Here is a 23408-nt window from a genome sequence, read left to right as displayed (position 1 = left end):
GGCTCCCGCCGGGACGGGCCGGGCCGGGCCTCGCTCCGTCCGCCGGCCGCGCTCCGGGAACCGCAGGCCGCCGCCTCTTCCTCCTCCTCTGCCGGGATCTCGGTTGCTGCCCGCGCCTGTCCTCAGCGCGCAGCCCACTGGACGCCAGCCCGAGCCTCGGCGGAGCGCCGTTTCCTCACGGCGGGGATCATGTCCGCCGGGCAGCCGCCGCTGCCGCCGCAGCCGGACGAGCCGCCTGCGCCGCCGCTGCCACCGGGCGCCAACACCGGCGAGGCCGCGGGGACGGGGCCGCCCTGCGTCGCCGGCCTGGCCGGGGGTGACATCAAGATGGAGGTGAGTCGGCTTGCCTTGGCCCGGCGGGGTCCCCCCGCTCCCCCGGCGGCAGGTGGGACACCCCGGCCGCGTGGGGCCGCGGGAGACAATGGAGGAGCGGCCGCGGGGCCGCACCTGGCAAAGTCGAGCCGCGCTCTGGTCCCGCCGCCCTCCCTTCTGCCCTCCTTCTCGCCGGGAGCGCGGCCCGGCGGGCTGGGGGTGTCTGGGGGCGCCCCATCCCTCCGCGCCCCCTCCCCGCCGCGCAGGGGGCCCGGGAGTCGCGCTCATCCTGCCGCTGGGACACGGGGACTGAGGCCCTGCGGCCGGGTCGCGCCACTTATTTGTTTTCTAAACCGGGCGGCGGGAGCCCTCCGCGCACCCGCAGGCTTTCTGTCTGCTCCTGCCCCCCCGAGACGCTGCCCAGCCTTTGCACTTCCTGCTCCAGCGGCGAGCTAGCCCGGCGTCTAAAAAGCATAAGCGATATTTGTCCGCTGAAGTACTTCAAAACTTTTTTCTTTTTTTTTTTTTCTTTTTTATTTTCTTTTGAGGGGGAGGAAGACGGTGTGAGGGTTGCGGGAGGGGTTGTTTTGGCAACAGGTGCATATATTGCAGAAATTTCAAGGGATTGGAAGTGATTGCCTGGAGATGCTAATTCTATCGCAGCGTTGTTTCTTTAGTAATAGCAGGAAACTGGTCGGTCCTGCTTTCAGCGCTGGGTGTTTTGTACCCTGAGTCACGCTGGGCTGTTCAACCTACTTGTTCTAAATAAATTTGCAAATACCATGTTTTTCGGACGAACAAGTAGTCAAAGCACTGTGGGAAATAAATCTTGCTCGAACCTGCAGAAATAGGGCAATTCCAGGCTGTAGTTTAGCATGTGCAGGCTGAGAAACACATGCTCTCGAGGCGCTTGTGTGCGAGGGCTCTCTGTGCTGCCAAGTCCATTCCTTTTTTGCCTTGGGAAGGGTGAAGTCTGAGTTGGAATGCCTTGGAGCCGTGAGCATTTGCAGCACTGCTTTCCCTGGTCTCCAGCTAAATGGCAGGGTTTTGTCATCTGTGCAGCAGATGATGGGCTCGGATGGCGGTGCTGCTGTGCTGCTGTGCTTTCCAGGTTAGGCATTGTGGGAGAAAGGGGAATTGCGAACAGAAGTTCCAGCGGTCCTCTGCTTGTGCTCGCTGGGTGTTGGCTCAGTCCAGTGAGGGATAAGAGGATTTGGTTGTGACTTCAAAAGAGCTTTAGCCTTAACTTCTTATGCTCAATTCTTTATATTTTGACTAGGTAATTGAACATTTGTGTTAGGATTTTTCTGTTTCCACATGCCTCACCTGGCAGAAGAAATACCCACTGACAAACATCCTGTTTCTTGCCAGCCTTTGTTTCATCTGTTTTTTACTTTTCCTGTTCCTTTGTTCTGTATTTGCCAGTAAAGATTCAATTTAGCCCCATTCTTACTTGGCTCAGATAAACAGATGGTTAATAAGCACTTGAAAGCATCTCGTTTGTTTCATTTTCTCACCCTTTCAAGAGTTATTTTGTAATATGTTACCTTAGCATTGTTTATCAGGGAAGGATCATCTCACTACTTTTAGTTTTAGCAACCGAAAATGAAAATGCTTATGGGAGATGATGTAGAAAGAGTTAACCTAATGACAGAAGAGACAAGGATAAAAAAGGCCTGATCCAAAAGAGTAACTGAAGGCAGTATGTTAAGGGTTTGACAGGAAGGGAATAAGGGAGGACTGCCCTCTCCCAGCCTGCTGGGTTTACTGTTGTTAGTAGTACCATGGGTGATAAACATTATTTAATTTAATAAACTATGTAGGAGAAAAATACAGTTTCCTGAACTACTTCTCAGCCTTCAGGACAAAAGTGCAGTGTGGATTCTTTTTAGATTTGTTCCTTCAATACAGAATGATGAGGGATTAGGGTAATCTGGCAAAAACCTTGAAATTACCCTCACTTCAGGCTTGGAGCTGGTGCTTTCACAGTCCTCCTCAGAGCCAGCTTCAGGAGGGTTTGGCTCAGCGCCCTAGAAGTGGCGTGCTGGTCTCCTGGACCACGGCTGTCTCCCTTATTCACATTGATGTGATCCTTTAAAGATGGACCTAAGTCAGATTACAGAGACACAGCTCTGTCCCTCACCCCGTGGCAGGGATCTTTGATCCATCTCCAGGTAATTGTGTAGGAAATAATAGAGAGCTGTCTGCTATTTGTCCACCATCAGGTGCTACAGACAGCTTTTGCTGCTTTGATACAGTGTGAAACAAGCTTGTTCTCCTTTAGATGGGTATCTTCCCTTTTTCAGAAATATTTCTTCTTAATTCTTTTTCATCTCAGGAGTCTTTTGATGATGCATCTTTGGCAAAGCAAAAAGAAATCCAGGAAACAGATCCTACATATGAAGAGAAAATGGTATGTAATATTTGGCACTATACAGTTGTTCAGTACTTATGCACTTATTTAAGAAAAATAAAATAATATTGTTTGAAATATGTTAAATGCATTTATAAAGATTTGTCCAGGTATTAAAAAATATTTAAGTAACTTGAAACAAAAAATATGCAGAAAAGCACTCCTCACACCATTCTCCTTTCCAGCATTTTAAACTTACCTGTAGAGCAGTCCATCCTGTAGGCAAGGGGGGTTATAAAGAGTTGAGCATTCAGCTTGTCTGTCAGAAACGGATTCTCTAGGAATCTCTTTGTGAAGCTTTAATTAGAGTCTTCAGGTTTTTGAAGGTGCGTGCTGATTCTGTGCTTTACAGGTTAGAAAGGAGAAAATTTGTTATTATCATTGTTTCATATTTTTTTCATCATTTTTGTAATTTAAGAGATGGAGTCTCCCATTCCTCACCATGTCATTGCAGTTTCTTTCTCAGTTGCTCCCTGTTTGCCTTTTTCCTGTTTGTAATTCCAGTGTCTGTGACTCCGTGTGAAATTTCTTCATAGGAAAATGAAACTGATTCTTATAATTTGCTGCTTCCATGTTATTTCTTCTTTTCACTGAAAATAACCCCATCATCTTCTGCATATTTCTTTGTGCTACTTTGTGGCACACTGAAGGAAATGAACTTGGAATTGTCTCCTTTAGTCTCTAGACAGACACAATAACAAGGGCAATTGTGTTTTAGAGACGCATTGAAAAAGAAAATGGGAAGAGCCTCTCTGTTGGTATAAGGATAGTTCAGAGTTGCAGAGTTCAACCTGTTCTTTTCTGTGTGCTGTCTAAAAGACATAATGTTTTTTAGTCCCTTAAAAGAACATCCTCAAGTGCAGTGTAAGCAAGTGTGGGGATGTGTGTGCAGGGCCAAAACTTGGAGAAGATTCCTTACTTAAATTTTAGAATGAGGAACCTTCTGCAATGCAGTCCGCATTTTGTCTGTTTTGTACAGCCAGTAAAAAAAGAAAAAAGAAAAAAAGAGTCAGCAATTTGGATGGTAGTGAGATCTTAACTAGTTTAAACCTCAGAAACTTATAAAGAAACAAAACCTATGAAGAATAGACAGGAAAACTTCAGTTTAGTGGATGTGGATTGTAGCTGTGTCATTCAAGCTTAAAATACCCTTAGAGTGAGTCTGAGTCCTCTATGGTACATGGAGATGCTTTTGTGGTCTCTTTATACTCTAATACTTTGTCTTCCTGTCTCTTCCATAGTACAGGATCTGCTCTCACTAAGGAAGAAAACTCTCACAGAGCTGCCATTGCTCTTGGAGAAGCCTGGAACATATGTTCCTTTTTACTAAGAAAACTGTCTTCCTGATGTTCCTTTTTACTAAGAAAACTGACTTCCTGTAGCTGTGCTGCAAGTTCTAAATACCAGGTTATGCTGTGGCAGGTGGCAGAATGTCAGAGTGGTTACTGTTGGCCTTGAAGCTGGTTTTGGCTTGATTGTCTGTTCAAAGTTTTGGTGTGGCCTTGGCAGGGTGTGTTGATTCCAAATGGAACCTATCTCAACACAGCTGAACTTTTCAGATACTAATATAAAGCTGTAATTTTTCTTGTGCAGCAGAAACAGCAACTCCTATGAAAGGGGGCAGCCTGATGAGTTACGCTGAGCATATCTAAGGTCTCTGCTACTGAAACAGATGTTCTGGCTTGTGGCCATGAGCTGTTCTGTCCTCACTGTCCCCTTTGATGCCAGCTCTGTTGCTTATCTGACAGCACAGAGAGGTGCTGTATCTCACTGAGCAGGCATTTCATATGATATCAGGGCAGTAGGGGGCAGTTGTTGCCAGTTTGGTTAGAAATTAATTAGTACAATGAAGAATCCTGTGTGTGATGCGTGGGGGAAAATTTCTTGCGAGTGGGACTATCACTTTGAATTGAAGAAAGTTGTTAAAGGGAGTCTGGTGAGACTTAGGCAATCTTTGTGCCAAAGTCAGATTTTAGTCTTGGCCACAGGTCTGTCTCACAGCTTTGATCTTGCTGTGTAGCAAAGATACGCCTTGGCCCCACAAAAGAGTGTTGATTCTGTCAGCAGCAGGTATATTGATGTTACTCATCTCTTCTTTGGTGTTGTAGTGATGTGTATAAAGTAATGTGAATCTATATTGAAAAAGTATTTATTTGCTTTTTCTTTTGAATTAATACATACTGGAATGTCTCACTTGTCCCATTTAATTTTCCTTTGTCACCAGCAAACAGACAGAGCAAACAGATTTGAGTATCTGTTGAAGCAGACTGAGCTCTTTGCTCATTTCATTCAGCCTGCTGCTCAGAAAACTCCAACTTCACCTTTAAAAATGAAACCTGGACGTCCACGAATAAAGAAGGATGAGAAACAGAATTTACTGTCAGCTGGCGAGTGAGTGATGACACATACTATAAATAAGATTTTATTGTACTTTAAAGTGGAAGTTGAACTTGCTAAGCTTTTGTCCTATGTCTGTGTGTGTGCCTTTTTTTTGCAACTGGCCATCTGTAAGTTGATGACTGCTTAAGAATTCAAGGAGTTACAAGAGATTTGTGTTGATGCTTTCCAGTATGAAGAAAAGCAGGGCAGAAAAGTAAGGCAGTCATGGCTCTAAATTGTAAGAGCTCATGGAGAACATCGCTATGCAACACCTTGCAGGCAGCCTTGAAAATTGTAAGTCTAGAAATTTGGATTGCCTTCATTGCAGCTTGTGTGGCTGCAGTGTTTGGCAGGCGCAGCAGAACTTAAATGCAGTGTTGTTCCCTGTCTTGTAGTTAAAGGCCAGTACTGATGCACACATTAATCCCTGTCCAGTCACTTTGGGCTGATATTTCAGCTTGCTGAACATGAATTCTAGTGAAGAATGTTGCTAGAAATTTCTTTGAGTGTATTGCAATATATCCGTTAGTCTACATTAGATTTAATTTTGCAGCAACTTGATATCTTTTCAGTTTGTCCACAAACTTACTACTTTCCTGGACTTTTCCAGCTATCGGCACCGTAGAACAGAGCAGGAAGAGGACGAGGAGCTGTTAACAGAAAGCTCCAAGACAACAAATGTCTGCACTCGATTTGAAGAATCTCCATCATGTGTGTTTCCTTCCTTTTTTTTTTTTTTTTTTTTTTTTTTTGCCCCTGCTCTTTTTATTCAAAATGTTTAAAATGAACTTGATTTGCATACTCTCTAAGGATAGTGAAATAATTTGGTGGGATAGGAGAGGGAGGAAAAAAATCCAGCACTGAGCTAATGGTACCAAATGTATTATTGAGGAACTGCTTATTTTCATTCTGGTCCAGAAAGATGGTCCAGTGAGTCTTGTCCCTTAGAAATCCAGTTGCTATGTTTCAGTTAATAAGAAAGAGTTTTTAAGTCTGTCATCTTATTATTTTTACATATGTAATCTATATTCTGTTATAAAAGACCTAACAGCTTCCAATTCATTTAATGGTATTCAGTATTCTGTTGTTTTAGTGTTTGACTGTGTTCTCATTTTGACAGTGATGATGGATTTAGAATTTCTGTGTGCTTTGGGTCCTTGCAGAAAACAAAGCTGTTGCAGCACCTTGCAGAAACAAAATTAATATGTTGCTGTCTCCACTCTGCATTGTCCTTGAATTTATTAAATGAATTTATTACTTGAATTTGTTCTGTAGCTTTGGTAATCACTGTCAGTTAGCAGCCAACAGGTGGTAAAATTCTTTCCGAAGTTTTTGTGTATCTTTTAATCTATTCTTTGATGTCTTTTAGATGTGAAATGGGGAAAGCTGCGTGATTACCAGATCCGAGGACTGAACTGGCTCATTTCTCTGTATGAAAATGGTATCAATGGCATCCTGGCAGATGAAATGGTATGCACAGAGCCTGTGTTTAGGATCACTTAAGAACACATGCAGTACAATGCCATTTTAGTTCATCAGTGTCTATGTATATATGGGAATTCTAATAACACAAAATTCAATATATAGTTTGCCAGTCTTATTTTTCTACTGTGTTTAAAGTCACTAATTTTGAAAGTGTCAAAGGTATTTTAATTTAAATAAATCATGCAGACAGGTTTCAAAAATAGACATAAGGAAAGGGAATCCGTCAACCTTTAGGAACATGAAGTTTGTGGAGGGAAGTTGTTCCACAGAATGCCATGTCCTCTGTTTTCTTTCTAAATTGCGGGTGTTTTGTTACGGTATTCTTCAGCTGCCCTTGCTAGGAGAGTGTCATGTATGAAAAGATCAAATGTGGAAACACTTCCTCCTGTTAGGGCCATGTGTAGATATTAGGATATGAGTGTCCTCTGTGGGCTGATGTCCACAGAACAGCTACAGCAGTGGGAATTTTCTTAAAAAAATGATGCAAAGATAGATATACTTAGAGAGCTATGTTAAAATTTCTCATACATCATGACCATGGGCACTGGCAAACTGTGTGTTTTTTTTTCTTTTTACCTGAAAGATATGGGATGAATGCAGAAGAAGTTGTAGTAGTTTCAAAGTCAGGTGTTTTTGTCCCCTTAATAATTTGAGATGTATCTCTTTTTCATAAGGAGTAGAAAAGAAAAAACAAAATCTAAGTAATTTCAGTGTATTGCATTTCCTTTATCTTATAATTTCTGTGTAATAAAACTTAAGTTAGAGACAAAAGAGTTTACTGTTTGGTAACATACTTCCCTTTTAAATACATCAAGGTCTTTTTAAATGTACATGCTTATCAATAGAGGATTTTTTTTGGCTAAGTGGAGAGGGTTGTTTTAACAAAAACACCTCAGAGGCTTTATGAGTCCTTGGATTTGTGGTATTCCAATATCCATTTTGTGTTAAAGATATTAAATATTACTATTAAATTTTTTTTTGTTTTTTCTTATGTATCAATTGTTTTGAAGTTATTAATGCATTTCACACAGCCTATAAACACTTTTCCACATCTTTTGCCTGGTGCATTTTGGTTATTTTGAAGACAAAGACTCGAATTTTAGAAACAGAAATTACTTGTGCTGATGGCGTTCGGAGTTTTTAATTCCCATGCATTTGAATCATATTTTTTAATTACTTAAAGTATAGGAATGATCTGGTTTTTCAGTTCTTCCTCAGTTTTGTTTTAGTTAAAATCATATTTTGACGATACCGTGTTATACAGACTTTCAGTATTTGTTTTCTTCTCTGAGGTATGCAGTTTTTTACACTTGTTTGGCTCTTTCCTCACAGGACCTGTGTAATTTCTGGCCTGTGGAAGCCTCCTTTTAAAAATTAATTAGAACATATTTACAATTATGAAGCATTAACAACATAATCTATACAAAATATGACAATATATAATATTGTGGTGACAGTGTTATTAATAAGTAACTGAATAAATTAAAAATTCCCAAGGGTTCTTCATTTATTTACTTTATATCAAGTTTAAGAGAATACCTAAGTCAAATTTTTAAAGTTTGACCTCTAAATAACCTGAGTACACCGTAGTCTACAAAATAAAGTTTTAGGAAATGATGTTTCCTTGTACTTTTAATAAGTTGTCTTACTTGAAAGCTAAGGCAAAATTCTAACTTCATAATCCAAGGTGTCAAAGTGATACTCTTGCTACTTTGTCATTGTGAAATGGGGGAAGCCCTTCAAGCTTTTCCTAACCAAGGTTTTGATGCCCTTTTTGTATCTCCCGCATTCATTCAGGCTTCTGTGCCTTCCATGCTGAGCTTGGAGCTCACTCTTGGGTTTTCATTTTCACAGGTGTTTTCTGAGAGGTTTTCTTTTTTCTAACACTTTAATGTGTCTTACAGGGTCTTGGGAAGACGCTGCAAACAATTTCTCTTCTTGGCTATATGAAACACTACAGAAACATTCCTGGACCTCACATGGTGTTAGTTCCTAAGTCCACTCTGCAGAACTGGATGAATGAATTCAAGAGATGGGTACCAACACTTCGAGCAGTTTGTTTGATTGGTGACAAAGACCAGCGAGTAAGTTTGGATATGGTTGTTTTTTCTGTGTGTTCCTGTGTAAAATCCAGCATGTGATGTTTGCTGTCCTTTCCCTTTCCTTCCTGGGGAGGGATGTTGCTTGGATTTGTAGTGGTTTAAGACCTACAATGCTGCCTACTTGGAGTATAACCAGCTTAGAATTAATATGTGTGTTGCCCAGATAGTGCTTCATCACTTTATGTCCATAATTTCTTGTTCAAAGATTTGCAGTCTCCATTTATGAAGGCAGGACACTGCCTTCATGAGACAATAGGAAAACAGTAACAGTGCTGCTGTGTTCTTTTTGCTTTAAATTTGACAAAGCCTCAGCAACCAGCTGTCACCTTGTTATCTAGGCTGCCTTTGTGAGAGATGTGTTGCTGCCTGGAGAATGGGATGTCTGTGTAACATCATATGAAATGCTTATCAAAGAGAAGTCAGTATTCAAAAAGTTCAACTGGAGATACCTTGTTATAGATGAGGCCCACAGGATTAAAAATGAAAAATCAAAGGTAATTTATTTTACACTGAAAAAGAGATTTGTGTGGGTTGTTTAGGTGGGGTTGTAGGGACTAGTAATGTTTATATATGTTCATTATTTGGTCATGTCTCAACATCCTTCAGTTATCAGAAATTGTAAGGGAATTCAAGACCACCAACCGGCTGCTATTAACTGGAACTCCACTTCAGAACAATTTGCATGAACTCTGGGCACTTCTCAACTTCCTTTTGCCAGATGTCTTTAACTCAGCTGAAGTAAGTCTTCATTTCTGCTAATTAAATTAATTTTGCTGGTTTTCCCAATTTGAAAGTTGACCTGGATATGTATAGTTAGTGGTGTCAGTTACTGATAAGTGATAGATTGAGTTAGAAGTGTTTGTGTTATAAAGCTTTTCATAAACTAGGCCAAATAAGGTAATTTGTTCTTTTACTTCCTGGCCATATGAGAGTTGTATTTGTTCACTATTGTGATGCTATTGTACCTTGAAAGGAAGCCTCTTACAAACCAATGATTTTGTTGATACAGGATTTTGATTCATGGTTTGATACCAACAACTGTCTAGGGGATCAAAAACTGGTGGAGCGCCTTCATATGGTGAGTCCTTTTGCCTTTTATACTAGTGTTACGTTTACCTAAGTTAAATCCCAAACAGTTCTTCTGATGCTTCTTATGATAGACTATTAGGATGAGAGAGATTATTCCACAAATTTTCAGTCAAGCAAAATTAAGTCAAAGGACACATAACCATATGAAAGATCATTTTGACCTAATATTTAAGTCTTTCAAATAAAGCACATGTATATCCTAGGTATAGCAAATAATTTCTCCATATAGGTTGCCTTTTTTTTTCAGATTGTCTGACTCTAGGTCATGTATCTGTGATAGAGAATATCTCCTCTTTGATCCATCCATTGACCTGATCAGTGTTTCAGTTTCCAAAATGCATTTAATGATGAACTTCTTTCAGGTGCTACGACCATTCCTTCTCCGTCGCATCAAGGCTGATGTGGAGAAAAGCTTGCCTCCAAAGAAAGAAGTTAAAATTTATGTGGGCCTCAGCAAAATGCAGCGAGAATGGTAATGAATGCATGTGCTTGACTGGGCTGTGGTTAAGGCTCAGAAGGAATATGCTGTCTGTGACTTGAAGGTTGTGTGGAACTCGATTTATTCTCTCTGGTATACTCCCAGTTTATACCTATTTCTTTGTGACACTGCTGTGACAGAACCATGCATGTCAGGGAGATTTACCTGATTAAATGAAAGGTAGGGTGAGCTTTTGACAGTATTTGTTGCCTAAAGACTTAAAAAAACTTGCTTAACTTCTTGCTTAAAGGAAAGGAGGTTCAGGAGGAACCTTTTTGCTCTGCACAACTCCTGGATGGGAGGGTGCAGCCAAGGGGGTCATCAGCCTCTTCTCCCAGGCAACAGGACAAAAGGACTACAAACTACACCAAGGGAGGTTCAGATCAGACATCAGGAGGAATCTCTTAATGGAAAGGGTTGTCAAGCATTGGAATAGCCTGCTCAGACAGGTGGTGGATTCACCATCTCTAGAAATATTTAGGAAAAAGCTGGACGTGGCACCCAGTGAATGGTGGTGTTTAGCCTAAGGTTGGAACTGATGATCTCAGAGTTCTCTTCCAACCCAGTCGATTCCTGTGACTCTGTGCTACATTTCTGACTTGCCCAGAGGCAAAAGAATGATACCGAAACCATATCCCATGGCTGCCATGATGCTGAGGGCAGGTTCTGTCTCCCACAGGCTTTTCCTGGCTTACGCACACACATTCAAACCTTTCCTCCTCCTCCTCCTACACCAGCAAAAGATGCAGCTTGTGAATCATCCCCCAGCTTCATTTTAGACTTCATTTTAGAGTGAACAGAAGGGTTTTTTTCTTTCCTTGCTGTAGGTATACCCGAATCCTGATGAAGGATATAGATATCCTGAACTCAGCTGGGAAGCTGGACAAGATGAGACTGCTGAACATCCTGATGCAGCTGCGGAAATGCTGCAATCACCCTTACCTCTTTGATGGAGCAGAGCCTGGCCCACCTTACACAACAGACATGCATTTGGTCACTAACAGTGGCAAAATGGTAGTTCTGGACAAATTGCTACCTAAGTTGAAAGAACAAGGTATGCATCTCCTTTCTAGGGTTTTGAGAGTTTTTGGGTTCAGTAATGTTTTTGTGTATTCTGAGTAAAAACCAGCAGACTTTAGCCAGGATTATTGTTGGTTTCTAGTATGGTACCAGCTTGGATCAATAGTCCATTATGGCTTTTTGTGCTGAAGTGTTTTGATTTCTTTTTTTTTTTTTTTCCCCCCATTTTTTCATCCCAGTGAAGTTGAGACCATAAAAACATCATTTGATCGGGGCTTTAGGTTTTCTTTCTTAGTCTTATTAGCTATTTGAAATATAATTATGTAGTATTTTAGCCACACCTTTGGTTTGATGAAGGACCATTTCAGATTCAGAGGACTCAGACAGAGTTCAAGTCAAATCCTGTGGGAAATATTGGTCTTTCTTGCTGGATGTGATTTTGAACAGTACCTGAGGTTTTTCTGTGTATTCTGTAAACATTCAGACATGGGGGAGCTCTTGAGTTGTTTTAAAGTTATTGAGCTTTGAAATGGATTACTGTAAAACTCACTTGCCACAGAGTTTTTGACACTGGAATCAATTTTTAACTCACTATTTTTTAAGTATGCTTACAGTAGTAACTTTGCTAAAGAAGTTGGAGATAAGTCTGTGAGTGGGGACAATCTGCAGAAACCACGTCCAAACCTCACCCTTCTGTAGTATATAAGTAAACTGTGATTTGTTTCTAGGTATCATCCAAGCAGCTGTGGCCCGTATAACTCAAGACTAAAAACCAAACAATTCAGTGATTACTGTGCTTTTTTGATCTTGGTTTCTTCCTGATATTGATGAGGTGTTATAATTATGGACTGATCTCAAATCAAATTATCATCTTAAACAAGAGAGTTCAGTATTAACCTTGAGTCCAAAGGACAAAAGGAAGTAGAAACTTTGTTATATCCTGTGTTTTACTTGAATTTGTCCAGTAGACTGGAAATGGTTGTGCGTGCATGCATAAAGTACTGAACATTTACCTTTTTTTTTTTTAAGTTGCTCTTGACACGTAAGTAAACTGACAAGTACTTAAGAAGAATTCACTTTATTTCTAGAGATCTTAAATCCAAAACAAACAAATACTTCAAAATGTTATTATTTATACTTGATGATGTTTTTATATTTGTGTTACCATCTCACTCTGCCATGTCTGGGAACTTTTTCTTAAGGCGTACAACACAAAACGAAAGGGAGAAGCCAGCCATTAATTAGACAGTGGCATGTCAGAGTAAGACAAACATGTCCCGTGGCATGGATGTGCTGTGGCAGCAGCAGCTGCAGCCCTGCATTGTAGTTTGGGGTCTGAAATTCGAATGACTTTTCTTCTTAGTACATGGAATTGCCCTCCTTCCTTTTCTGGTAGTGCAGACTTAGAGAGTTTGTTTAATCTTACATTTTGGTGAAAGCATAAGGAACCTTTTTACCCAAACAGGCTCAAGGGTTCTAATCTTCAGTCAGATGACAAGAGTCCTAGATATTTTGGAAGATTACTGTATGTGGAGGAATTATGAATATTGCAGACTGGATGGACAAACTCCTCACAATGAGAGACAGGTATTTAAAATTTTAAGGATTGTATTTATACAAAAACACTACTTGTAAAACATTTTGTTTAAATGATACATTCTTTTCATTTATCTAGGCTTCCATTAATGCATTCAATGATCCTGACAGCTCAAAATTTGTGTTCATGTTGAGTACACGAGCAGGAGGTCTTGGAATCAATCTGGCTACTGCTGATGTTGTAATTCTCTATGATTCAGACTGGAATCCACAAGTAGACCTCCAGGCTATGGTAAGATTCCAGATGGAAATTTTGGTTTTTTTTTCTTTTTCTCACAGAACTTTGCTAGAAATGTGTACTTCCAAAATAAATTGGTATTTTCCCATTTTAGCACAGGAGCAAGATTTGTAAGACTAATTTTCAGTTCAAGTGCAGCATCCACTGTGTGAAACCATTAGTCCTTAGTCACATTTGGGTTATACAGTGTTTTATGCAGTGGGAAATGCTGGTTGTATGCTACACCTCTTAGTATTGTTTAATGACATAGCCTGCTTGAGTAAGTGAAAATGAGCTAAATCTAGGTTGTTAATCCTGAAACTATAAAACTTTAAAGCTTTACTTTTGTGGGGAGTGGAGGTGAATGTGTTTGCACCGGTTTTCTGTGATCTTGAAAGTGAGATAAAGAAAAGTTGAATTAAACTTTTCAAAAACTGCTTTTATGGTGATGGCAATTGAAGGATCTCATTTTAGCAACTATCCTTAGAGGGTTTTTAAAGTAGATTTGGATGCATCCCCATCCTGGATACATGTCAAGGACATTAGTGACCACCTAAGAAAGCAAAGCTGTCTCAAAACTGCCAGTGGTTTGGTTTTTTTTTTTTTTTTTGAGAAATGAGGCCTTTCAGAGACAAGTCTTGGAAATGTCTTTAATTATTTCAGTTTACCTGTAGGGTCTCAAGTACTCTAGCAAAAATTATTTCAAAAGAATGATGGAACTGGTGTCTAATATCTCAAGTGAGGCAGTACCAGCTACCACTACAGGTGTATGTTGAGAATACTGATTCTCACAGTGGATGATGTTTCACTAGTCAGGAGAGGCAGGGTCTTGTATTTTTCTTGAACCATTCCTGGCACTACTGAAGGATTTTGAGAAAGGCAGGTTTTGGTTAGCACAGAGATGATTTCTTCATGCTTTGATTCTGCAGAAGGTTGCTTAAGGTCAGAAGCATCCAAGTCTTTTTTCCCTGTGCGATTTAACAAAAAACCCCAAATACTGCAATTTTTTAGCTATGACACATAGAGACAGACTCACTGTCAATGTTATTGAAAAAAAACCCCAAACTTGCAATGTAGATAAAAATGTAATATCTTGGGTAGCCATGGATAGCTGTAAACATTTAAGTAACCTGTGCTGTTCTGTTTTGTAAATTTGTGTGCTGGAAATAAGAAGATCTTAAACCTAATTATGTAGTCATGCTGGAAGACAAGTGCTGAATTTTTTGTTAATGTTTTGGGCAGGATCGAGCGCACAGAATTGGCCAGACCAAGACTGTCCGGGTGTTTAGGTTTATTACAGACAATACTGTGGAGGAAAGGATAGTGGAGCGTGCAGAAATGAAACTCCGCCTGGATTCCATAGTCATCCAGCAAGGCAAGTATATGAAGGACTTCATATCTAGGATGAAATTCCCTTCTTCTGCCATTGTAAATCATGGTGGAATCAGCCAGTAAGAACCAGTGGGAATGTTGCTTTTGCCTCATCTGAACTCTGAAGAGAGTGGGCAAAAGCCTCATCCACTTGAAAATTTGTTATACTGCAGGAGTAGGCATTTCCTCACTAACTTTTTGGTTACCTACCTAGTGGGATATAGTCAGATTTGGCTTTTTAAAGAACTCAGTTTCTTCTTTAAACTGGGGAAATGAATGCCTTTTCTTTTTCTAATAGATAGAGAAAAGTAAGGTAACCTTAGTTGACTTGCTTGGAATCAGTAATATATAGCTTGTATGTGGAAATATAAGGGGGAGAAAAATCCTGTATTGCTCCTTCCATAACATAAACTCCTAAGTGAGTTGCTAACCTCAGGTGTTTTTATCTTTAGGAAGATTGGTGGATCAAAACCTGAATAAACTTGGAAAGGATGAAATGCTGCAAATGATCAGACATGGAGCGACACACGTGTTTGCCTCAAAGGATAGTGAGATTACAGATGAAGATATTGATCACATTTTGGAAAGAGGGGCGAAAAAGGTGAGCAAGTTTGAAAAGGGGAAGCTCACCTATAGATTTAAATGGTAGTGAGTCTCTGGATGATAACTTGGTTCCAAGCTGGAGAGAAAAGGGATTTTTGCTGTAGAGGGTTTTTGTGTTACTCAATCGTGTTTGTTTTTTCTGATGTTGTCAATAAGATGTTTTGTAGTCAAGTACCTTCTAGAATGGCTCCTCTTCTTTCTGGCAATGGGATATTTTAAAATGAAATACCTTTCAGAGTGGCTCCTTTCTGGAATGAGGTGTTTAATAATGATGTGCCTTCCAAAATGGCTCCCGTTGTATCTGGGAATGAGATGTTAAGTAATGAAGTACCATCCAAATGGCTACTGTTCTTTTCTGTATCCCCTGTCCAAGACTGCGGAAATGAACGAAAAACTTTCAAAGATGGGTGAAAGCTCCCTTAGGAATTTTACTATGGATACTGAATCTAGCGTGTATAATTTTGAAGGGGAAGACTACAGAGAAAAACAGAAGGTAATGTTTTAAGTTTCTTTTGGAGGAATGCACTGAATTGCATGTTTTAATCATACTTATTTAAGAGGTATTTGGTAAAATACAGTGTCATCTATGAAAATAGTTTAAATAAAAGCACTTTAAACACTTATAATGAAGTAGATGTAGATCTAATTTTATGTAAAACTTGTAACAGGTCTGATGATCTTGCAAGACTTAATTTTTGGTTTTGGGAGTGATGGGTTTTGTTTTTATAGTTGGCATTTACAGAGTGGATTGAACCACCTAAAAGAGAAAGAAAAGCCAATTATGCTGTGGATGCTTACTTCAGAGAGGCTCTTCGAGTCAGTGAACCAAAAGCACCCAAGGTGAGTTTACTAATCAAAAGAAGTAATTTTTTTTAAATATGCATAGCAAATGGCTAAAGCTCTAAGTAACATAAATCTTTAGTTTACTTTTATAAAGTAGAGAGACTATTTAAATTTAGAAAAAATTTCCAAAGGACTTGAGACAAACTTCTGTAGTAAAAAATAAGAATGAAACTTGCAAGATGTTAGGGAGGCTAAGATCAAGCTTTTTCTGGTTCTTATTTAAGCAGCTGTAAATTTTCCTGTGGAAGATTGATGTTTTAAACACGTGTGACTTTTTCACCAGCCACCTCCTCCTCCTCCCAAAAGACTTTCCCTTCTCTCACTGCTCTTTTACTTTTAGAATTCTTTCTGGTGGTTGGTGTGTCTTGCATGGTGTGACTTTTTTTCCCCCAAGTTAAGACAGTAACAAATTTTTGTAACAATAATCCTTTTTGTTTGTGCATAAACTTAAATCACTTCTTACAAGAAAGCAGATTCTGGATGTGAAAGGGAGCAAATGCAAAATTTGTGTTTCAGGCTCCACGCCCTCCAAAACAGCCAAATGTACAGGACTTCCAGTTCTTTCCTCCTCGCCTGTTTGAACTGTTGGAAAAAGAGATTCTCTATTACAGGAAAACAATTGGTTACAAGGTAACTGAAGAATTTGCTTGACCAGAGGGATGGAGCGCTGCTCTTAAGAGGAAAGGCTGAGAGTTGGGATTGTTCAGTCTGGAGAAGCAAAGGCTCTGGAGCAACCTGATTGCAGCCTTTCAGTACCTAGAGGGGGCTTACAGGAAAGCTGAAAAGGGACTTTTTACAAGGGAACAGCTTTAAACTGACAGAGGGCAGGTTTAGGTTGGATCTTGGAAGGGAATTCTTCACTGTGAGTGTGGTGAAGCACTGGCGCAATTTGCCCAGAGAAGATGTGGATGACCCACATTCCGCTTCCCTGGAAGTGTTCAAGGCCACGTTGGATGAGCCTTTGAGCAGCCTTGTCTAAGTAGAAGGTGGCCCTGCCCATAGCAGAGAGTTGGAAAATAGGTTATCTTTAAGGTCCAGTCCCTTCTGTGTTATTCCCTAAATTCTCGCAATGGAACAGTTTAATGCAACAGTAGGAGAATATATTCTTTTCCAGCCTTTCACAGTAATTTAAATGAAATAAAATCATGTTCAGCTGTAGAAATTATTAGGTTATATTAACAGAAAGGTGACAATTAGTAATTATCTGTGAAAAATTAATTCAGTTTTACAAAGTTGAAAACCTTTCAGGTACCTCGTAATCCTGATCTCCCAAATGCAGCCCAAGCACAAAAGGAAGAGCAGCTTAAGATTGATGAGGCTGAACCTCTTAATGATGAAGAACTAGAAGAAAAAGAGAAACTTCTAACCCAGGTATTGTTGGGTCTTCAGTGAGACTGAAATCAGCCAAAGCTTGTTTTGTGTTTCACAGCATTATGGGAACATTTCTTGGTCACTGATTGGCATGTGCCGTAGTTAACACATTTGCAAAGTTTGGTTCTGACTGAAAAGAGTTTGTAGCATTAGGTTTGTCATAGGCCTATGTCATAGGATATCTTTGAGGAATGTGCGCCAAGTTAGTGCACTTGGATTCTCCTGAATCCTAGTCTGGCATTGACTGTAGACTGTGATATCTTTCCATGAGACCTTGCAGAATGGCTGCAGAGCTGGGTGTGCTGCATTCCACATTATTTAATGCACATATTCTACCTCAGTTTCACACCCATATGGAAGTGGATCTTACGATCAGTTTTCCTAAACTACATCTGGTAGTGGATAGTTCCCCTCACTAAAAGAGGGTGTGAGTTGAAAATATATATAATTAGGAAGCCTGTATATTTAAATAATTTAAAACAGGTGAATGCCTGATATGCCTTATTTGGATATTGTATTTACACGTTGTGTTTTGGCAGGGGATCGGAATTACAGGACAGGATTTCTTGCTTGCGTAGTAATGAGCTGGAACAGCTCACTGTGGAGACACCAGAATCACAGAGGTCAGGAATCAGTACAGTCCAGTAAGCTGTGGCTAAATCACAACATGGCTGGCAGAACTTGATACTTCCCACTACTTGTAAAAGTTACTGGTAATATGAAATGAACCTACTTTGGCTTATGACTAAAGCAGTGCTACTTGTGTCTCTGCTGAGCATCACCATCACAAGATGGCTTTAGTCCTTCTGAGGGAGAGTAACCAGGTGCAATGGCTGAGGGTGTCTGTGAGGCACCTGGGGGGCCTTTTTGACAATACAAAAGCCATTACACTGCTTTCACTTGAGCAATTTTTTTTTCTTAGAAAGCAACCCCACGGAGAGACTATTAGGTGGAGGGATTAATTTTTCAGCTGAAAACTTATCAGAAATTACTAGGTAAATAAAGAACTAGTACTAGTAATTTTGCAGTATTTAAATAGAGAGTCTGCAGTGACTGCAGTATAAAAACAGTTCTACCAAATTAAACTGCAGAGAAAGAAAAGGTTTAACACTGTGGAATGATGGAAGTGTTACAGGCAATTTCAAGAAACCTGTTGAATCAAATTTGGAGATGGACAAATCCTGAACTTCTGTGCAATGTTTCCTCTTAATTGCTGTATAGGGCTTCACTAACTGGAATAAGAGAGATTTCAACCAGTTCATCAAAGCCAATGAGAAGTGGGGCCGTGATGACATTGAAAATATAGCACGAGAAGTCGAAGGAAAAACCCCAGAGGAAGTCATTGAGTATTCAGGTAACTTAATTCTGTACTCAGCTCTGAGAGTATCAAACTCTGCTTGGCTCGTTTGAGCTGCTTGAGAACATGGTAACATCCTACTGCTGAGAATTTCTTACACTGCTGTTTAAGATTTTTGGGGTAGAATTATATTGATGTATTTTGGATCTGCTGATCTGTCTTTTACCATCATTACTGCCTGTGTAACTAAGGCTGTACTAAAATGCACACGTAAACTCCTGCTGAGCCATTTCACTATATCCTGAATCTAACTGGATAGCACTGTCTTCAGTTCTTGTTAATTTTTGCAAAAGGAAATGCTGAGAAACACTGCTTAGCTGAAGAGATTTCCCTTTTCCTTGTATTTTCATTAATGAGAAGTTAACCTTTACCTCCTCCTTGAGAGCAGAACACAGTAAATACATCATGTTTGAACCTACAGCAACCACTGGTTTTTGTAACCTGAGTCCACTTGGCTCCTTACCCTCTCATTAGAAGAGATTTTTTCCACTGTAGTGTAGCTACAAAGTCCTGGCACTAGATTTCTAAAGGTATGGAGCAGGTTGAAAATGTGAAAAATTCTTCTAAAAAAACCCCTTATTTAAACACCTAATTGTCTTTCAGGCACTTGCTTGTCTTCGGGCACTCAGTTGCCCTCTTGCTTCTCTTGATAAAGCTGTATTCTGTTACATCCATTTCCATTTGAAGAAGCTTTTTTTCCTTTGTGGTGACTGACACACAAAAATCTTTCTGGCCTGTATTGTCCTATATCTACCCTCTTCAAAATAGCATTTGTAATACTGCAGCACATGGTAACTGGAAGGGAAGGTTTCTTACCAGCTCAAGGCATGTCTGTTGTTACACAGCAGTAAGCTCTGGTGAAAGGGAGGAAGAGCTAACATCCTTTTTTTAAGGTTAAACCTCTGACTTTTACAATGCATGATAAAAAACTGAGCAGTTGTTCTTTTCTTAGCTGTGTTCTGGGAAAGATGCAATGAACTCCAAGACATAGAGAAGATCATGGCTCAGATTGAAAGAGGAGAAGCCAGAATTCAGAGACGAATCAGCATAAAAAAGGCTCTCGATACAAAGGTGGGTTTGGTCAGTTTCCTGCTTTTTTTCCCTAGTGCCAGTGAGGGGAGATGCAGGACCCCTGTCTGGCCAGTGCTGCTGATGTATGAAGACACCTTGGCCATGACATTGGCCTCTGCATAACACTCAGCAGTTTCTTTCTATAGCTTTTCCATCCCACGGAAGTGCTGTCATGACACCCTTAGCTATCCTCTACCCTGGTGTTTGTAGCAGTCTTCTGTATTACAGCATACAGTTCAGAGTGCTGTGTAACTCCACATAGTACAGGCTTTGGGGAGGAGATCCTTCTGGACACATGTAACTGAAATTAAGAGAGAGAGAGAAATGGAGAGAGGGGGTGGAGTCAGAGAGAGAGGGATGGACAGAGGGGGAAATGGGGGGGGATAGAGGGATGGAGAGGGATAGAGAGGTGGAGAGAGGTAGGTGGGGAGAGAAAAGGGTAGAGAGATGGGGAGAGACAAACAGGAAAACAGGTGAGAGAAATGGAGAGAGGTAGAAACAGGTAGAGATAGTGGAAGACAGAGGGAGTTAGAAACATGAGATTAGAGAGCACTTAAAAAAGACTAGTCCAACAGAAGAGACTTTTGTTCTTGTTTGTGTTTCACCAAGTAGTATTTGGTAGTGAAGAGATTTAATCGGAATTTTCTCCCCACTTCAGGTTTGCTGAGTTAGTTGTCTTCTAGAGAGGAAGTGTCAGACTCAATAAACCAGAAAGCAGCCAAACCACGTGTTCTCATGTACCTTTTTACTCTTACTCTGGCTTTACCAGATCCTGAGGATTTCTGACAAAAAGGATCGTTGCCATTTGAATCCTGACCAGTCTTGCCTGTTTTTAAGTGTAGTGAAAGTCTGCCATTAGTCAAAAGATTACAAAGCTGTCTATTCTCTAAACCAGAATTTGCCCATTGAGATAGCTTTGATAAATGCACTGTTCTGAACCTACAGTCGTTTTTTTTTGAAGACTTAGCATGGGAGATCCTTAAAGATCTAGTTTTCTGTCTTCATGTATAAAAGCATTAAATCACAAAATACTTCCGTGCTAATTCTGACCTATTTCTTAGCTTTATGTGGTCTTATTTGTTTTGTTCAGATTGGGAGATATAAAGCCCCTTTCCACCAACTAAGAATATCCTATGGTACTAATAAAGGGAAGAATTACACCGAAGAGGAGGATCGCTTCCTAATCTGTATGCTTCACAAACTAGGATTTGATAAGGAAAATGTCTATGATGAATTAAGACAATGTATCCGAAACTCGCCGCAATTCAGATTTGACTGGTTTCTCAAGTCCAGAACTGCAATGGTATATATATATACATATATATATATAGCTATTTTTTGTTCATTAATGCGTATCACAATATTAAATTACTTAAATTGCTGCTGAAATACTGAGGTAGGTGCATGGGAACAAGGCTTTACCTTTTTATAACTTACTGACAACTGTATGGGTGTCAAATGCAGCCATGGCAAATGGGAGGAGAAGTTCAAAATTCTAAGGTACCCTTTTCCAATTTGAGTTAAATATAAATGTATTTTACAAAGCAAACATCTGCAATCAAATTCACCCTTGTGAAGCCAGCCAGGAAGTAAGTATCACTAAACATTTGATTATTTGTTACTCTGACAAGATCCAGCGAAATACTTACCTACTCACCAGCATTTTTACTATTCTAAGAGGGTTTTTACATTAAGTGGCTGCCTGAGGTACTGATTTGAATATATTGTGTAATGCAGGAGCTGCAAAGGAGGTGTAATACTTTAATCACACTCATTGAAAGAGAAAACATGGAACTGGAAGAAAAGGAAAAGGCAGAAAAGAAGAAACGTGGACCAAAACCATCTTCAGTAAGATTTAAAAGACATTTCTGTGGAAAAGTTGACTTGCAAACAGCGTTTTTCCAAGTGTCTAGGACGAGCAATATCTAAAGTTACTTGAAACCAACAACTTAGAGAGCAATGCTAAAAGCTGCCTAAAGTTCATGTCAGTGTTCAGCTAGTCCAGCTGAGGATGTTAAATAAAGCAAAAAAGGTTTTTAAGTATAGCTCACATGCTTTGGAGCAGATAAACTTGTTACGTTTTGGATCACTGGGTTGGTACCCTGTATAGATTTACCCTGGTAAGTACCTCAGGGATGTATTTGGCATTTTGATTTATAGAATCTGCTAAATCATCCACAGATCTATTTACAAATGGGCCTGTAGAGCTAGATTTCGGAAAACAGCACATATGCTTGACAGCACTCTTTGCTGACTAAATTCAAAGTATTGCTAATATGCAGGCCTATTTTGTAAATAAAATATCACCTTTATGTATTTTCCTACCTCCATTTTTTCAGGTTCTTGCCTAGTGCTGTTGAAGCAATAACTTAAAAGCACAACTTACTTGACAGATGTGCAGAAATCAGTAAGATTAATAGTGATGGATTAAGTTTCTTTGATGTGTTCACAGAAATATTTAAATAGGTATTTAGAAATAACCTTTTCACAATAGGAAGCTTTATAACATCCTTACTTGGTTTTATACACTTTCTACCTCTGTGAAATCATGCTCTTCCGGATTTGGAGAATGAAAAACAACAGCAAAGGTGTGCATATTTACTATATGCCACATTTGCAATTTATCACATTTTAAAGCTGCCAGGGTATCAGTGTTCTCCATCTGCTTTGTTTTTAAACACATTGCTTGCTCACAACCCTTCTGTATGACAACAACTTACTGTAAAATCTTACCTTGCAGGCACAGAAGCGCAAAATGGATGGCACTCCTGATGGACGTGGGAGAAAAAAAAAGCTAAAGCTGTGAATGCAGAATTTTTTTAATCTCTAAATTTAAGAAGTAGTTCTTTAATTTACGGGTCTTCATAAGATGTACTGTATACTGCTTAACTGTTTTAAAGAACATTGGGTTCATCTGTTTATTGAACTAGAACATAGTACTTAACTGTAGTTCCACTTTTTTAAATGCAACAGCTGTGCTGAATTTTTTTTACCATTAACACTTGAAGTAATAAATTGTCTTCATTTATTAATAAGGCTTCTTGTGACCTTTTTTTCATTAATGTTTCCACTTCAATGCATATTTATTTAGTCATCCCCCAGTTTGTTTCATCTTAGGTTGTTCTGAACATTATGATAAATAGAACTGTTTAGTGGTGTTTTCTTGGTACAAGCCATCACTCAAACTCTATTTCTGGAAATTTTGTGGCTCTGACTTTACTGAACTTACGGTACCAATATATTCAGTTCCTTGAAATTTGTGGAAAGGCACTTACTTTTAGAATAATAATTGGAACAAAACTGTTAACACTTTTTGCTTAAAATCTGAGCCAGAAGAAAGGTTGGTGAGTCAGGCTGAGGTCTGCACTTCATTAGAATGGCCTAAGCATGGCAGAATTGGGACTGTTGGCAAACAACCATGAAGTCAGAACAAGGAAAAGGGACAATTTGGGAAACAACCCCTCCTCTGACACACTCAGCTGTGGTAAATCAGAGACGGTTGTGACTGGAGTGAAAGGAACTGGTGCTGACTCCAGCTGTGCACAGCTACTCTCATTCTGCCCTGAGCCAGTCAAACAGTGCCATGCATGAGTGATCCCTACATTGTCCTTTCCTGGTGTTGTATCTGGCATCTGCCGACTGAGATGCCATCATCTAATGTAGCATAATTTTGGAATCTACTAAGAAAACAAACAAACAAA

The 23408-nt window shown here is 39.8% G+C and overlaps 1 protein-coding gene across 2 annotated transcripts; it reads left to right on the top strand.

Annotated features, from left to right (window-relative positions):
• On the top strand, window positions 1–22725 carry SMARCA5 (SNF2 related chromatin remodeling ATPase 5). Of its 2 annotated transcripts, none has more exons than XM_084204177.1 (24): window positions 1–333; window positions 2651–2725; window positions 4950–5116; window positions 5715–5815; window positions 6474–6574; window positions 8494–8673; window positions 9030–9185; window positions 9298–9429; window positions 9701–9769; window positions 10143–10252; window positions 11086–11312; window positions 12744–12865; window positions 12954–13106; window positions 14334–14470; window positions 14919–15063; window positions 15439–15558; window positions 15795–15905; window positions 16425–16538; window positions 17157–17279; window positions 18501–18633; window positions 19589–19707; window positions 20798–21010; window positions 21445–21555; window positions 22448–22725. In XM_084204177.1, exons 1-24 carry the CDS (start codon window positions 190–192, stop codon window positions 22511–22513), a joined length of 3129 nt encoding a protein of 1042 aa, XP_084060303.1. In that variant the 5' UTR covers window positions 1–189; the 3' UTR covers window positions 22514–22725. The 2 variants fall into 2 exon arrangements, with proteins under 2 accessions (XP_084060303.1, XP_084060302.1); XM_084204176.1 differs by having other exon boundaries at window positions 50–333; window positions 14334–14466; window positions 14915–15063.
• The last annotated feature ends 683 nt before the right edge of the window (window positions 22726–23408 follow it).

The sequence above is a fragment of the Fringilla coelebs genome (assembly GCF_963513975.1).
Source record: "Fringilla coelebs genome assembly, chromosome: 4".
NCBI lineage: Eukaryota > Metazoa > Chordata > Aves > Passeriformes > Fringillidae > Fringilla > Fringilla coelebs.
The sequence above is the reverse complement of the archived record's forward strand: the minus strand, read 5'-3'. Positions and strand labels throughout refer to the sequence as shown.